At 40.5% G+C, this 17,788-nt stretch overlaps 2 protein-coding genes across 5 annotated transcripts in view; one reads left to right on the top strand and one right to left on the bottom strand.

The window, feature by feature from the left end:
- Positions 1–1,117: 1,117 nt before the first annotated feature.
- LOC132142682 (gap junction alpha-5 protein-like) lies at positions 1,118–8,942 on the top strand. Its single transcript, XM_059552738.1, has 2 exons — positions 1,118–1,428; positions 7,432–8,942. Exon 2 carries the CDS (start codon positions 7,448–7,450, stop codon positions 8,561–8,563), a length of 1,116 nt encoding a protein of 371 aa, XP_059408721.1. The 5' UTR covers positions 1,118–1,428; positions 7,432–7,447; the 3' UTR covers positions 8,564–8,942.
- A 1,738-nt stretch (positions 8,943–10,680) lies between these two features.
- bcl9 (BCL9 transcription coactivator) overlaps positions 10,681–17,788 on the bottom strand; it is a 114,736-nt gene continuing 107,628 nt past the window's right edge. For 3 of the 4 annotated variants that reach the window (XM_059552735.1, XM_059552736.1, XM_059552734.1), the window contains exons 8-11: positions 16,622–16,721; positions 14,234–16,502; positions 13,280–13,564; positions 10,681–13,180 (exon numbers count right to left, since the gene is read on the bottom strand). In XM_059552735.1, the coding sequence (XP_059408718.1) occupies positions 12,075–13,180; positions 13,280–13,564; positions 14,234–16,502; positions 16,622–16,721 (3,760 nt within the window). In that variant the 3' untranslated portion in view covers positions 10,681–12,074. The remainder of the gene's footprint in view (positions 13,181–13,279; positions 13,565–14,233; positions 16,503–16,621; positions 16,722–17,788) is intronic. The other variant, XM_059552737.1, reaches the window with a different exon arrangement.

Genomic DNA, 17,788 nt, shown 5'->3' with positions numbered 1-17,788 from the left:
ATAATGAAAATGTACCTTTGCTATTATATTTGAAAATATCCAAATAGAAAACAGACGTTTTAAATCAAAATAATATTTTACAACATTTTGTTGTATTTTTTTTTTATCAAATTAATGCAGCCTTGTTGAGCATAAGAGACTTCTTTCAAAAATATGTCAAAATCTTACCAATCCCAGATGTTTTAGTGTATGTTTGGTATTTTAGAAAAAACAGAACCTTTAACCTTGGGGTCTTTAGAAATGCAAATTAAGTCACAGGGAATTTTTTTATGAACTCTTTCTCATTCATTTTCAGGTTCAGTTCTGAACTTTAAAAAAAAATGTGTTGCTTCAAGATACTACTCGTACAGATCAGTAATATCGACCTATTGGGGATTTTATTGAGTCAGAGGCACATTTGAAAAAAACAAAAAAAACATCTGAAAGCAAAATTAGTTAACTTTTCAGTTGCATCGTATGAACCTTAGAGCTCCAAATAATTACCAGGAGACCACAAGCCTTGGTCAAATCCCCATTGTTGCTCAATACAATCTCTCTTTCCTTCCTGATGAGGAGATATTCCTCCAACTAAAATAGAGTGGCAATCAGATATTGAGAGAGGAGATAGGAAAGAAGAGGAGAAGGAGGTGGCAAAGGAAAGGGAGGGAAAGGAGGTGGTACTGCTCTGTTGGTATTTCTTAACATGTCCTCTGAGAATGAGGGCACGTCCAGATCGTACATGACGGTGGTCGGCCTGCTAGCAGCTGTTTCTGATTATCAGCAAGTCTGTAATCTGTCCCTGACACTGAAAGGACTACGACTCATCTAAAGAGAAGACTGAATTGATTGGTTTATTTTACACTAGACATATCAGAAGAGTCATTCTTGATGGAAACAACAGAGGTGAGCATCTAAACCCAGAGACTGCGGAACGACCACAGCGAGTCATCCATCAATTTGGAGCTTTATCGTTGAAGGAGACAGCTTACATTTCGTCAACTGGCGTAATAAAGAGTCAGTTTTCAACATCTGTCTGTGGAATATACTGAAGAAAAGTGAACAAGAATCAATCTGTCTGCAAACAGCCTTGTGTCCACAACTTGGCCCAGTCAGGAAGATACAATAAAAAATAAAAAAAATAAAAGTCTGACTCTATTCCAGATCGTTCTGTCAGGATCGTTGATCACAGAAACATATATCAAAGTGAAGCTTCTGCTGAAGTCTGGAGGTCTCTGAGGCTTGGTGACTGTCGGTCCACCAAGTAGTTCTGTCCACTAATCGCACATCCTAACAGCAGAAGAGACAGTGTTCTCAGGTAAAGAGGCAGAGCAATCAAGAGTCTGTTGAGCATCATCACAAAACAGCCAATTCTTCACCCATCAGTTGACCGAGACAAACACACACCTGTCAGATCTTCAAAAGACACATGTTGGTCCACAACTATTAAAGGTATGGAAACAATTATAAACATACAGTTTGTGGAGCCTTCAATATCCCTGAAATTTCTAATATGTGTAGGTACATATATACATGTGTGTGTGTGTGTGTATACATCCATTCCCGTGTGTGTGTGTGTGCGTGTGTGTGTGTGTGTGTGTGTGTGTGTATACATCCATTCCCTAACTACTTGTACTCTCATATTAAGAAACTGTGAAAACTGAACAGTTTTCGGTTACAAATAATTACACCTTTTATTACATATATATATATATATATATATATATATATATATACACACACACACACACACACACATACATATATACATATATATATATATACATATATATATATATATATATATATATATATACATATACATATATATATATATATATAATCTATTTAATGTGTGTGTGTATGTGCAAGACAAGTGTGAGACGAGAAATGCTTTTATTTATACCTAGCTTCTTAAAAAAAAAAAATTTGCATCGAATACCTAGAAACGCATCTAGGGAGGACATAGTTGGATACCTTAAATGGACATATACAGTCGTGGCCAAAAATATCAGCCCCCTTGGTAAATATGATCAAAGAAAAATTCTGCATTGTTGAGAGTTTTTTTGTGTGTTTCCTCTTTGTCGCAATCTGCAATCACCTGTAGGATGACTGTATGACTGTTGAACATTTCTTGCAAAAAAATGTGTATATATATATATATATATATATATATATATATATATATATATATATATATAACAATTCAATTTACAAACAGTTAAATGTAATAATTACAAAATATAAATAATAAGTCATAATAAAAGAAATAAAATTACTTGAAATGTCACATAACTCAAATATCTATGTTCCTAATATAGATGGCTTCCTGACATTGATCAGAGTCTGAGAAGTTGAGGAATATTTTGAGCACGAAGTTTAATTCTGAATATGAAATTCAATAGGTATTACACTGATCTAATTTAATCTAACCTTGCAGAATTTGGCTGTGAATCAGTATTAGGTCTCTCTAATCATTTAACATGTTGTGAACTAATTGGAAAAACCTGATGAAGAAACGGTTATGACGTTTCCCAGGAGATTATCTTTGAATACATAGACACACACAAAGGGAGCCTTGAACAGAGACTTGTGAAGGAGTATCCTATGGACAAACTCAATCTCTGAAGCTTAGCCTTGTTGCTCCTTCTGCTGTTCTTAGTTTCATGATGTCAAGTTATTTCAGTTACGCTATCAGCTGCATTAAACTGCTGATCACACTCTTATGCATACACACCCACGCTTCTGGAAAAGCTCCCACAGATCATCTTCTGATTTCTTGACCGTGAACAAAACATGTCCATCTGTTCAGGGGTATAAAAGCAGACAGATATTTCTTATTTTGCTTGGAGAAGCCAATCATGCAAAAGAATCAGTGTAAGGATCATCCCTCAGTGCTGATATATCTTCTAGATTTTAAATCTAAAGCCAATAGGGGGAGTGGATGCGCGAGAGGTTGTCATAGTGATGCCTGTGTTCACTCCAGACAGTTAATGAGCTGTAACTGAGGAAAGCCTTGTTTGTTCTCTGCGATTCTCCTGATAACTCAGGTGTGGGTTCGCAAAAGTGAGAAAAAGAAGGTAAATATCCATGTCAAATCATGTACGCTAACATTTTTAATGTGTTTGGAGTCAAACAGCTTGTTTGTGATCAAATAAATCGTTTCAGCTAAATCGAGTTAATCGAGATGATTTTCTCGAGAGTTCACCGAGCAGAGCAACGGATGGTCTGTTATCATTCCGGCCAACGATCTAAATGAAAATAGAAAAGTACTTCAGAATGTGATAACTTACATAAAGAAGACTCCGAAATTGTAAAGTTGTATGTATTTAGGGAAATGTGTGTGTTACAAAGGAATATGATGATAACTTGTAACGCTGATGGTTACAATTTGAACACTATTATTGTAACAGCTGATTATGACGAATGAGAGATTCAAACGGTTATAGAAACGGTTTCCACAGAAAACATGAGGGCTTAATAAAGGTATTTTAAAGTGTATTTTACAGATGCTGATGATTATAGCAGATTTATGATGAAATGTGTTTTATAACAAGAGTAAATTACAGGAAACAATATTTGAAGATTTTATTGTAAACAAATACAAAAAGAGTGCAGAACTATGTTTTTATCCAATGGGAATGAATATATATATATATATGTATATATATATATATATAATATGAGATTGAACTAAATGGTCTATTTGAGAAGGACATTGCAGAGAAATTATTTTATACTCTTATGACAGATAAATGTTAATAAAGGCACTGATGAGCTGCGAGTGAGGAAAGCCACTAAAATTGCTTGTCCTTTTTGTTTCTCCTGATAACTCCGGTTCCATTCCACACATTCTTTTAGTAATCGGTCTATGTGTTCCACACCCCACGGGACCCGTAACATTTCTTTATTGCGCCGTCTGACATAGTGCTGACTCAAACAAACACAGACAGGACAAACAGAGACCGGAGGAGCATGGTTCTCTTTTTGAGGGCTGTTTGTAAAGTCTGTTTAGCAGTCCCTATCTATCTCCAGATGCCCCTGCTGCAAAAAACTCCCACATTGTTTTCCTTTCCTCGGGTAAACAGGTGTAGAAGGGTGTAGGTCTCGACACTGTCCTCCTGAAAATTTCACTGACACAGAAATAGCGCTGAGAAATGTTAACTTACAGTTAGACTGTTGATGTACAGTCTGCTGACCCATGATCTAAAACATATCTGCAACAACAACAACAAAAATTTTTGGTTTACATTAGCTTCAGTTAGGCTGATATGGACAAATCATCAGTTATTTTAATTACTTTAAATGACACCACCATTAAGTTTCAACTAACTCATTAGGAGAATTTGGCAAATTATATATCACATGGTTAAAGTATGAATAGCACCCTTGCTAAAACAAGACACAAGAAACAAGAAAATATATTGTTTAAGATTGTTTCCTTGAAGGGAAGGGGGAGCGAGACACACTTATATAGTGACTCCGCCATATTCAGTCTGTCTTTAAAGATGTGGTTCCCACATCTGATGCCAAACTGCCCTTTCCAGTAATTTCACAACATTATAAATATAGAAAATATTTATATAAATATTATATACGGTTGCAAACAATTTTATATAAATAAAACTCTAACTATGTGAAGAATAATGAACAGTTAGTTGGTCATTACCGTATCAAAACGTATTGTTAAAATAATGTTGGAGGGGCATCAAGGTTCAGACTGATAAACTTCTGGCAGGGTGCATCCGAATAAGATCTGTTTACACAGTGTGTTTCTGCAGTTAAATTTACATCCAAATGTTTTTCAATACTTCCCACAGACAAACTGACCCTTAAACTCACAGTCTTACCCAAGATCTCATGTTAAAGCGGTGAGAGTATTCTGGGCTCCCTCTTCCCATAAACCCCCTTGAGGACTGAGACTCTGACGCTACACTATTAATCCAGAGCGAAAGTAAGAGAAACCAATAAAGTTCATGACGCTGTGTAACTGGTACACAAGCACCAACAAAATTCAAGTCAAAAAGTGAAAAATGAAACACTTTATCGAGCACACCCTGCCCTAAAGGACAATGGAACATATCCCACGACATTTAAATTTGACAAGCTTTAGCAGTGGAGTGTAGAATTAATTGTGCTATTTTTAAACAGTGTGTGCTGAAGTCATTAAAAACAACTCAAATATAATGAAGTACCATGTTGTACTGTTTTAAACACATGTAGCGTAATTTAAGATGCCAAAATACTTCATTAACTTCATTGATGGGACATGTTACTTGCTGGAAATATTCACTGTTTCCTTTTTAAATGATAACAGGGAATGTTCAGCCATCAAATACCCAGAAAAAAGACAAATGCCACTAAACATCCTATGCTTATTTTTAGCAGGTTCCTCAAATTCTTCTTTCTCATTTTCCCAGACTCCCAGCACTTGAGTGTGTGGGAAAAGTTCGTATCGAAGAACAGAAATCTACACACACAAACAAATATACAGTCGCTGCATGTTTGACATATTTGTCCTTGTTTTATAATAGCATGAGAAGGCAGTGCAGTATATGACTATACTATCTGGGCCAGAGTTTGAAATAGCATACTTGCATACTACTAGTATAATTTCCCCTTATCTAAGCATGGCAGAAATAGTGAGGGTAGTATGCTATTCTAAATGCAGCCTAGAAGTCATAATGTAACAGTCTTGTGAAGGTGTACAAGCACAAAGCATGAGACACTTAAATGTAGTTACAATTTCAGAATGTCACTAAATTTTGCTACACTACATTATTGTACATAACTAAAATTATGAATTATTTAAAACTAGTATGAATTTTTTGGGTTCTGGTGTGGATACAAAGTTAATACAGTATGCAATTGTTGAAACACCATATTTGCAACTGTATTAGAGCAGTTAATTATATAAGGTGAATAGAATTTGAATGGTGATCCCAACCATTTAAGGTAGAACATCCTAAAGGAACACTCCACTTTAAAAAACAAAAATAGGCTCATTTTCCAATTAGCAGCAGTTCAGAGTCAAGTATCATGTTTGCAATACAAAAGAACCATTCCATAATCAGTCCTTTACGGGAAGTGTGAATGTCTTATAGTCTGAAAACTTTAGCATGATGTGGGAAAAAAATATTGGAGTAAGTTTGTTACTTTATTTTATTAGTGTTCATTTATTTTATTAAACTGGATAAATTGTTAAATCTTTTTATATTTTATGTGGTGTCAATTTACTTTTGATAAAAACAAAGGTTTATTATTGTATGTTCGTTTGTCATTTCATTTACTGTATACCCTTTAAATTTGCTTATTGAAAGAACAACAGCAGCAACAGTATGGTGTAACATTTATTTGAAACATGTATTTGGTAAACTACTTGCTACCTTATATCTTTACTCTTTCCTTTCATTCTTTTCATGGCTTTGGAAAACTTGTCTAGGATGTTTCTCTATGTTGCTTTTTGCATAACTCTGGGCATCAACACCAAGCTTCTTGCGATTTCTTTCTAGGAATTAAATGCTTTCTCTGAATCTTTAAAGTCTCTCCGGGAGCGATCTTACAGGTGCAGATATATTTGTGCCAACTCAGCTATTCGACACTCCAGTGTATTCATGTTGCTAGGGACTAGGCCGGAGATATTGTTCTCTCTTGCTTGACCTCCGTTGAATGAGAAACAAAGCGGGAAAAAATATTGCAGAGTTTCAGAACACAACCACCGACTGCGTAACCGCCACGGACCAATAAATACTCAAATGTGTTTAGGAGACAAAACAAACTCCCCCAGAAAGTTTGCTTTGGTGAGCGGTTTTGAACTGCCAAAACGAACTTTGTTTCGGCCTGATTTTGTTCGAAATGACGTCATATTCATTCTTCGATTTCGTTTGAAGTATATTGGGGCCTTTAAACAGTTAGCCATCCATCCATTCAGCCAATCTCTGGGTCTGGCGGTAGCACTTTTAGCTTAGCTTAACATAGATAATTGAATCTGATTAGACCGTTAGCATCTCGCTCAAACATGACCAAAGAGTTTCTATAATTTTTACTATTTAAAACTTGACTCTTGATGTAATTACATCGTGTACGAAGACCGACGGAAAATGAAAAGTTGCGATTTTCTCTGCTGATATGGCTAGGAACTATACTCTCATTCCGGTGTAATATACAAGGAACTTTGCTGCCGTACCACAGGTGCAGCAGGTGCAATGGTATTACGCAGCGTCTCAAAATAGGCTTAGGGACTATTTTCAGGCACTGCGTAATATCACTGCGCCTGCTGCACCTGTGGTATGGCAGCAAAGTTCCTTGTTTACATATAGCCACCTCAATGATACTTCTCCCTCTTTTAGTACTAAGGTTTAGCACAAGTATGTACAGCAAAAGACTTGAACTGTTACAGCATGAAAGTCAATTAGGAAAGGTTAATTTTTCCCTTCATTTTTTTTTCTTCCTCAGGCTCTTTTGACTAGTCATGGCTGACTGGACTCTGCTGGGGAACTTTCTAGAAGAAGTCCAGGAACATTCCACTTCGGTGGGAAAGGTGTGGCTTACGATTCTTTTCATCTTCCGGATCCTGGTCCTGGGTACGGCTGCCGAGTCCTCGTGGGGCGACGAGCAGGAAGACTTCACCTGCGACACGGAGCAGCCTGGTTGTGAGAACGTTTGTTATGACAGAGCATTTCCCATTGCGCATATCCGCTTCTGGGTGCTCCAGATTGTGTTCGTGTCCACACCTTCTCTCATCTACATGGCACACGTGATGCATAGTGTCCGCAGAGAGGAGAAGAGGAGGAAAGAGCAGGAAGGAGGAGCACAAACAGACAGAGATGGAGAAATGTACCCAGAGGGAGACAAGAACTGTGGGAAGCAGGATGAAGGCGGAGGTGGGAAGTTGCAATTGAAGGGTGCTTTGCTACTAACATACGTAATAAGCATCCTCATCCGCTCTGTAATGGAAGTGATCTTCATTATAGTCCAGTACCTGATCTATGGAGTCTTCCTCAATGCGCTCTATGTGTGTAAGGCCTCACCGTGTCCACACCTGGTCAACTGCTACATCTCGAGACCTACGGAGAAGAATGTGTTTATTGTGTTTATGTTAGTGGTAGCAGCTGTGTCGCTGTTGCTCAACGTCGTGGAATTGTATCATTTGGCGTGGAAGCAGTTTAAGGGTAGTTTGCAAAGATATAAGGCTTCCAAACAGCGACTGAATACACCATCCACCGTGGCTGCAGTCTCACCAAACCGAGCCTGCACTCCACCTCCTGACTTCAATCAGTGCCTGATATCACCACAGTCTTCCCCTACCATACAAACACATGCACACTCACTTATACACCCAACCTGCCCACCTTTTCATGACCGACTGGTGCACCAACAAAACTCTGCGAACATGGTCACCGAATGCCATCAAAGTCAAGACTTCTTAGGGGTCAACTTCTTGAGCTTCACGCATATACCTACAGAGACGCCCAACGCATGCACCTCGCCGCCTTTTCTAAGCATTGAATCTGTTGGGGACAAGAGAAGGTTTAGCAAGAGCAGCGGGACCAGCAGCCGCATGAGACCGGACGACCTTGCAGTATAGCACTGACCAGTCGCATCTGAAAAAGTGTCACTAGCCATAAAACTGTTACAAGATTTTGCACTTGACCTAATATTTATTTCATTCCTTTCTGATAGACTAAGCCAGAATATTGGTTCACATGTTTGCACAAATGAGTAATGTGAGTGATGCATAAAGAGTCATTCAGCTTTGAAAAGTCAACATGAGATTAAAACGGAATTTCTTTTATACTTGTTCCTGGTCCTGCAATGAACACTTCAATGGTGCATGTTATTCTAAAGAAATCTTCAGAATTTTTCATCAGAATTTATAAACTTGCTCCATCTCTGAAATACCTTTCGTCACTTTGCATTTTGACTAATGCATTGGAAACTGACTGCATTGTGAAAAATCAAGCAAACCTTTTCTCTTATTTTACTCTGAAATTTATCATATTACGGAAGCAGACTGCAACCAGTTTCACTGTAATAACGCACTGATGAGATTCACTGACTGGATTTTTTTAATCCTTATTGGTAAATGAGATCTTACAGGTGATTCCTTGAGGTTTATGATATAATTTATATTTGCTGATTGTAGCAGCATAGTTAACATTCTGGACTGCTGATAAGAAAATGAGCAAGTTACATTCTTTGTCAAACGCAGTTTTCAAATGTAAAACGGATGATGAGCTAACATTTTTGCATTTTGAACACTCACTGTGACTGTGAAACCCATTTTGGTTGGGTAAAAGACAAAAATGTGACATGAAATTATATTGTAAAAATGTCAATGTTACTGTAAATCCAGAGACTGTAATAACAGGCCAGCTCTGAGAGGAAAAAAAAAAACCAACGTGAAAGGGTGATTTAAACTGATATCTGGGGTGAAGAGATCTTCAAATGTGCTTAGCTGAAATTGTTAGAGAAAAAAGGAATGCAAAACAAAGTTTTTTTTTTACTTTTCCATTAATTTTTGTATTCCTATAATTGTAAAAACAGATGTTTGTTCTTAACGGTGGGGTGTGTATTTTTTCGACAGATGACAGAAAGATATATATGGCAGATAAAAACAAAAGAGGAAACCATCATAGGAACAAAAGAAGGCTTACGATAAGGCAAGAAGTAGAACCTGTGTAAACATCGGATCAGCTTTGAGAGAACTCAAGGAGCGGAAGGCCTGCGATCGGATCCCAAGGTTGCTTTGTTTCTTCTCGATAGGTGAGTAATGTTTGTTTTGCTTTGTTTCACAGAATTAATAAATGTTGGCTTTTGCTTGATTATGCTTGTGTGTCATAATCGTTGCTTGGGTTGTGTACATATGTGTGGGGCGGAGCTATCAAAATTGGGGCAAGACCCTTTTGGGGTAGGGGAGTGTTTGTTTGGGTGATTTGAAATATCAACACTGGCTACCAGAAATCTTATTTCCTAGTTATTAACATATACATATATATATTATATTAACATATATGAAGATCTAACTAAAAATGTCAGCATATAGTGACTTTAGTAGAACAAACTTGGGTCAGTTCTTTTTAAATGTAACAGTTTTGTAGTAATAGCAAATCCATCAGAACAATACATCCATACACCAACACACACACAGAAAACCCTACCCAACCACATTACATCTAACAAATCATGTCACCGCTACCACTAGATGGCGCAATCACCCACTACTTGAATACCATGCTAGTCAGTAGAGAAAACTTGCACTCATCAGAATGTTCTATGTAAGCTGATAGGTCATGTGTTGTTGTCACGACACTGAAGTGCCTTACATTTTGTGCTTGTGGATAAATAGGGACCAAATAAGTGAATCAGTCTCCTTAGAGCAGCTGCTAAATTATTTTATGCAAAGCAACCTGCAATACACTCAAAGGTAAAATGCATAATCTTGTGGAATTGACATTACAACATTCTATCACCAAATTATATCTTTAAACACTTGCTGCACTACCCCTAAACTGGATTAAATGTTACACCCCCAACTCAATCCTACAGGAAATATAATCAAATGCAAATAATAACAGATCCCAAATAATGTCTTGATGGCTTTGTGCAACTGGCATGCAATAAAAATAAATAAATAATACCTTACCTGCCACTAGGGGGTAGAAGAAGACCATTAATAGCCATGAGATACACACAAAGGCACTCTTTATACCAAACAATATATTTTATTTGTAGTCCAACACCACAGCCCAGCCTTTGGAAGTGGTTCAGTACCAAATTCAATGGAGTTACACATGACAAGCATCAACACAGGAGGGGCAGGGACAAAAGGGACAACCTATTAGCTTTTTTTCTTTTTTAATAGTCATTTGTTTTCTACAAAATAAAAAAAAGAAAGAAAGCCCACCCTCCAGTAGTTCAGATGTTGTCAGCACTGCACTTTACAGCTGTACACAGCCAAGCAATTAAAAAAAAAAATCTTTTCAATGTATTTCGCAGTGATGGCAAACAGCTACAGCCTGACTGCAGTCCCGGATATACAGACAGAAGCCTGAGCGTTACTGCAGAACTGAGTGCTGGTTCATGGGGTTCAAAAATGCCCCTCCACAGTCACCCTCACCTGTACCCAGACCAGCTTACAGAGTTTCTAAAACAGGAACAGGAGATCACACTGCATACATCTGATTACTGCTCCTACTGACTGTCAAAAAGTGTTTTTCTCTACAATAAAAAAGGAGAAAAGAAAACACTTTATTCTTTACAGTTAATTCTTGTTTGTGCTTTTTTTTTAATAATACTATGATCTGTATGAGGTCTTAGTTTGGTTTTATCATACACTGGAGTAGCAAAGAAAATTAAATTTAAAATATTCTGTATGCCCCACAGTACGCAGTATTTTGTGGTGGTGTTGTGTCACCTACTGTCCACAAACAACCACCTCAATCCCCCCTATACAAATGAAGATGAAAAAAAAAAAAAACTATAGAAATCACTGGTAGAATCCCTTTAACAACACAAGTACAGTACACACATACAAAGAGCATTTCCTGTTTGGAGGGAAGTGATGCGATGAGATGTAAACATATAGCCAAGACGGTGCACCTTGTGACAAAATGTTCCTTGACTTTTCCACTTTCATGTCTGTTCTTTGAGTTCTTGGACTTTCTTTTTCCAACAATCTTTCTTGGTTTCCACCTATGTATAAAAGTACAATGAAACCCCTAAACGTTCATCCTTGGTTTGCTGTAGACTTTATATGTGGCACCTTGTCCACAATGTCAAACAAATATCCTCGTCATGAGTCGGTCTTGTAAATTCCATATACATTCTCAAGAAAAAAGTCTGTTCCAAACAGTGCCGGACCTGAGCCCAACTTTGAGGAAAGCGCAACTAGCTTCTCACACCTTCAATTGTTAAATGAGAAGATTCCCTGTGAACACATCCCTTATTCTAACCAGGTGTCAGGGTGTGTATGTGCACAGAAAATGTCCCAGTTTCCACATATATCTGCTTAATAACACAGTCTTTGTCTTTCATTAAGAAGGTTTTTATTTCACAGGTTACACAGTTTCCTGACTGTTCATAACTGTAGTGGAGGCTCAAAACATTATATTCCCAGGGTTCCCTGGGCCAGGGTTAAAACCCATGCCCATATCTGCTGCCATTCCTCGAGGCCTCATCTGAGAGGACATCATCATAGTCTGCTGAGGACCGCTCATCCCTTGTAGTGACATCATCATGTTAGGAGAGCCCACAGGGCCAGGGTGGTTGTACATTGGCCTTTCCTTTCCTTGCATCATTCCAGGGCCTCCCATCATTCCTGGCTGCTGGCCAGGAGACAACATCCTGTGCTGTGGCCCCATCATACCCTGACCCATGAAACCTGGGGGTCTCATGGGGTTGTGGCCTGGATTACCCATGGGCATTTCCTGTGGTCCCATATGTCCAGGGCCAGGAGGACCACCCATTCCCTGCATGGGGAGGCCCATCCTTGGATTGCCCTCACCCATCATCCCCTGCATGTGGGGAAAGCCAGACGGGTGTGGTGGCTTCCCACCAGGGGCATCTCCACCACGAGGGAAGTAAGACAGAGTCTGGCTTGGCTTCTCTGAAGGGATAATTCGAGAGAGGTCAAACTCTGGGATACCTGATGCACCTGGTCGCATGACCTCATGTAAATCCGAGTCATTGAAGACACCCGGCATGTTATTAAACTCCTGGCCTCCTGGAGTGTTAGGTTTACACATAACTGGCTCACCACCAGGTCCATGAGGCATATTGCCCATCCTGCCCAGTGGGCCCCCTTCTCCCTGGAAACCCATCCCATGAGGGAAGCCACCCTGGTGCCCAGGACCATTGTGAGGAAAGGGAACCTGCTGTGGAGGTGATTGTCCTGGAGGGAAGCCCTGTCCTCGGTGAGGAAGAACCATACGCCCTTGTGGCATCATCTGGTTGCCCATGCCAGGGTCTTGGGAGACTGGGTTCATCATCATACCATGAGCCATCATGCCTGGACCCATAGGCCCAGAGTGAGGAGGCATATTAGGGCCCATAGGATTGGGCGAGGGCATCTGGTTTGGCATGCCATGGGAAAGTGGCTGGGAACCCATAGTGTTCATCCCCATTGGGCTGAGGGAAGGCATGGGGCCAGAAGAGTTGGGCGTCATCATTCGAGGATGACCTGGGTGATGGTTCACACCCATACCTTTAAAGAGAACAAAAAGATTTTGATTTAGTGGAAAAGGCCTCGCGAAAATGCTACTATAAAAATGACTGCATTTTCAATAATTCTTATAGACATTACCGGGCATGCTGTTGTTCATAGATGGCAGGTTTGGCGATCGAGCAGGCGGAGAGTCATCATCAGAGCTAGCCACGGTTTTAATTGCATCATGGTAAAGGGGTGTAGAACTGGGCATTGCGAACTTGGACATGCGGGACATCATGATGGAAAGTGGATTTTGGGATAACGTTGGCTCTGGGGGCATTGTGTAGGGGCTGCTGGATGGAAGAATTCCTGGCACATTCATGCCACCTGGCTGACTGGAGGAACTACTGGAAGGAGGAGCTGAGGAAGGAGGATTACCACCTGAGAACAGAGGAGGGCAGAGGAGGTTAACAGGAGAGAGGACATGTAGAATGATGGAAGAAGAGCCTTTACCAATGACTTTTTATCCGACACCTCTTAGGTCAATAGCTGCAACAAAAACTTTATTTAAAAGTCCTGCTAGAACAGTGTAATTGGCAGGAATAACTGAGCAAATGAAAACAAAGTGCCACTAAATATTGTCCTTGTTATTTTGATGGCCCCATTCAGACATTCTGTTGAGTATAAATAACTTTACAACTATCTGTCAACTAAGTCTCATTATGGTATTAGTAGACCTTTAGGTCATGGTTAGGGTTAGTAGAATTTAGGGTTAATAGAATCAAAATTACTTTAGTCAGTAGAATGCCTGTTCAACCATATCATGTCTGGCAACCAATAAAACAAGATGTTACCAGATATTAAACAGCTGGTGTACTCATACTTTAATGTCTGGTAATTGACATGTAGTTGCAAAGTTCCCTGTAGTCAACAGATAGTCTAAAGGGGACCATCAAAGTAAAGTGTTACCAAAGTGCCAACAGAGTTGCATACCAATTAACAAAGACTGGGTCCACATAAAATATGCCATATGTACAATAACTAAAAAATAAACCTACAATATACATGATGATTAATAATGAAAGTTTTTTTGACAATTTTTTTTTGTACCTTGCTCTATATTGCCCATCATATTTGGTGATGTCATATTAAGGGGAGGCTTGTTCTGAGGGATTCCTGGGCTTTGCATGGGTGGCTTGGGTGATGACGTCCAGCCAGGGGAGGGGGCAGGAAGCGAAGGAGACTTCATATGGACGGGTGATGCCCCTGCTGAGCCCATCATGGGAGGAGATTTAATGGCTGCCGCTGCTGCTACTGCTGCAGCTGATGGTCCACTAAGCATACCAGCAAGCTGGGACGGTGTCTGTGGTGACTTGAGGTTACCTGATGGCGAGCCCAGCATTGGTGACTGAACCTGCCGCAGTGTTGGAGACTTTAGCGGGTTGACATTGATGTTGGGTGAGTTTGCAGGGCCACACTGGACATTCAGGTCTGAGGGCTTGCGACTCATATTCCTCTGGCCAGGTGGAGGCCCTGAGCTGTTGGGAATCTGGTTCGGTGGTAAATGAGGCATGTGACTGAGACGACCATTTCCACCCACATTACCTCCTCTTTGGTCAGGTCCAAAGGGTGGCTCGCCTCTGGGACCTCTTTGATTTCCAGGGCCTTGGGGACACATGCCAGGGAATTGTCGGTTAGGTACCATGTTAAGGTCTCCTGCATGGGGCTGGTCTGGGAAAGGAGGCCCCTGCATCATTCTCTGTGAAGGAACTACATTGTCAGGCATTGGACCTCCACCTTGCCTCATCTTCATAATTTCCTCTGGACTAAGGTTCATTGGTGGTTCTCTCAACTTAGGGAGCATCATCTGAGGGCCAGGTCCCATGCCAAATTCATTCATGTCTCGACCAAGACCTTTCACAAACTCCATTCTTGAGGAGGGACTCATGGGACCATCACCTGGCATTCTGGGAAAAATCATGCCACCTCCATTTCCAGGCTCCATGGGTCTTTGATTACCCATCATTCGATTCATCTCCATCATTATGCCAGGTGTCAGACCCATGCCTTGTTTATCACCCATACTTTGATGGAACATAGCTTCCTGTACAGACTGAGGATTGGGGAATCTTTCCACCCTTCCACCCGGACCTCCAAACATTCCTTGCCCAGGAGGGAATCCTCTCCCATCCCCCATTTTTGGCATTTCATCAGGCCAGTTCATTCCAGGTCTGGGCATAGTATTGGGCCCTCCTTCCATGTCAGGGTTCATCATGCCAGGGAAACCAGGCATCCTCTGCATGTGTGGATGCATCCCTCTGGGACCCATGTTCATCTGGTCAGGGAATGGTTCAGGGCCACCAGGCCCCCACACCTCTCCAGGATTCATCTGGTAGGGTGGCGGTGGGCCTCTTATCATTCCTCTAGGTCCACCCTGATGAAGCATCATGTCTCCCATTGGCCTATGCTGCATTTGTTCCTGTTTGCGCTTCTTCTCCTCATAGAACTCTTGCTGTAGTTTAAGCCAAGCCATCTGCTCTGGGGTCAAATGGTCTCCATGCTCTCCACCAGGACCTGGATGTGAGTTCATAGGTCCTGGACCTGGTGGAGGGGGTCCAAGATCATCTGGAGGAAAGGGCATGTCTCTAGGACCAGGTGGACCAAAGGGAGGCCCATCTGGCCGTGGTCCTCCTGGACCACCTGGCTTCCCAAGGCTTTTTGACTGGGCCATCATGGCTTGGAGAGGCCCTTGTTCGGTTTTCTTGGGTCCTCCTTCCATCATTGCTGAATTGGGCGGGGGTCCACCCATATTCCCTTGGCCCATAGAAGCCATGTCCTTGTCATCTGGGAAGAGCATTCGCTGTATATCACGTAAAGTCTGTAAGGAACGTTCCCTGTGTTCAAGTTGCTCTTGGGAAAGGCCCTCAGGGTTGTCCACCATGCTAGACATGATTTCATGAGCCAGCTGCTGGTGGTGTTGAGCTGTGAGCTTAGCATCTGCCCCTTTAGGTAAATCTAGGGATAGGAAGTTCTGTTGAGGGCCAGCATTGGAAGGCTGGTTGGAGGCCTGGCTACCAGGTGTCCCTGCAGAGTTGCTACCATCATGGGATCCAGCACCATCCTGTGGGCTACTGCTGGGGAGGCTCTTAGAGTCTAAACCAGCTGAAGGTGCATTGTCTGGAGGCAGGCTAGTTGGTTTTGCCCCCTGGGCTGGTTGCTGAGGTTGGGTGGGTTGCACTTGAGGTTGTTGCTGCTGGCCTGACTGCGCTACTTTAGAGGCTGCTTGGTGGTTCTGATCACTGGCGAGAGATGAGGGCTGTTGCTGGGATGGAACTCCTTGTTGTTTAGTGTCACTTCTGAGGGACCCAATCTGATTGTTCTAAAAAAACAAAAAACAGAATCAATAAAATAGATTTTTTTAATGCGCCTGTCTTGACATTTAACAGCAAATATTTTAGTGACATAGTGTAAACACAATTTAGTGATGTCCCTTCTTACCAGGGGGAGCTGGGGTTTTCCACCCTTGCCATTAGAGATATTATTCATGTGGTAAGTGATGATATTGTCTACATGTCCCGTTATTACTGAATCTGCTGCCCTGAGATGGGAAGAAATGACAGTCACAGTCAAAGCATTGCATAACTCTTCTGACCAAAAACAGACTTATCTTCAATGTCTAATTTGGAGCTGAATTGTGTATTTATTTTCATGTAAAAAAACTTTTGTCAATTCAAGTTTAATATGTATAAAACTAATTTGTCACAACTTAACTCAAAGTCATTTGTTGGTTGATTTTCTTGAAAGTTTTAAGCAATCTGTATCTGTGGCGCTATTATAAAATTGACTTTTTGTTTAAGCATGCTAAATAGACAGACAAACAACACTGGCATAAGGAGCATAAAAACTTTTCAGCAATACTGTTCAGTGATGATAGTGGCACAGAAAACACCCATTTTAGCTTTATTACAGAACATATTTATTTCACTCCGACTACATTAAACACTAGTAATGGGTACTGTGACTGTACATGCAGCTGGCCATAGCCACATATACAACAGTGCTAGAAAAGGATGGACAAATAGTCCACAGGAGAAATTGGCAGAGCATCTAGTGTGATGGCAGAGCAGTAATGGCACTGCTCTGTTGGGAGACTTTTTTTATGGTCACAACGTCTGACAAAGTTTCTGACACATCCTGTCACAAGCATTCTAATATCTGTCAACTGAGGAACTAGTTTAGGTAAACATGTTACTGTCAGTGCTCAATTTCTTAGCACAGCAAAAAGGAAATATGAAAGCGAGAGATTGTGAGAGTGGGATTTGGTTCTTTTAAACCGAAAAAAAGCATGGCACTATGATTTAACAAAGCAACTGCATTTTAGCAGTGTACCTGCAAGGTACATTCAGGATTGTTAAAATCAATTTTAAGACCTGCACAAGTAAAATTAATATCATATGAGCAGGGTAGGGCAATGTCTATCGTAACATATAAACTGTAAAACGACAGCAAAAATAATGATATACAGTTCAGATACAAGTTTTGGGGTAATTTTCATTTTTGGGTGAATCAGAATCAGAATCAGAATCAGAATGAGCTTTATTGCCAGGTATGTTCACACATACGAGGAATTTTATTTTCGTGACAGAGCTCCGCAGTGCAACATAA

Source organism: Carassius carassius, chromosome 6 (genome assembly GCF_963082965.1).
Source record: "Carassius carassius chromosome 6, fCarCar2.1, whole genome shotgun sequence".
In the NCBI taxonomy this organism is placed as follows: domain Eukaryota; kingdom Metazoa; phylum Chordata; class Actinopteri; order Cypriniformes; family Cyprinidae; genus Carassius; species Carassius carassius.
This window is presented reverse-complemented; position numbering and strand designations above follow the sequence as displayed.

What these genes read in the sequence shown, in the direction of transcription:
- LOC132142682 (XM_059552738.1), top strand. Translation starts at nt 7,448, where the DNA reads ATGGCTGACTGGACTCTGCTGGGGAACTTTCTAGAAGAAGTCCAGGAA.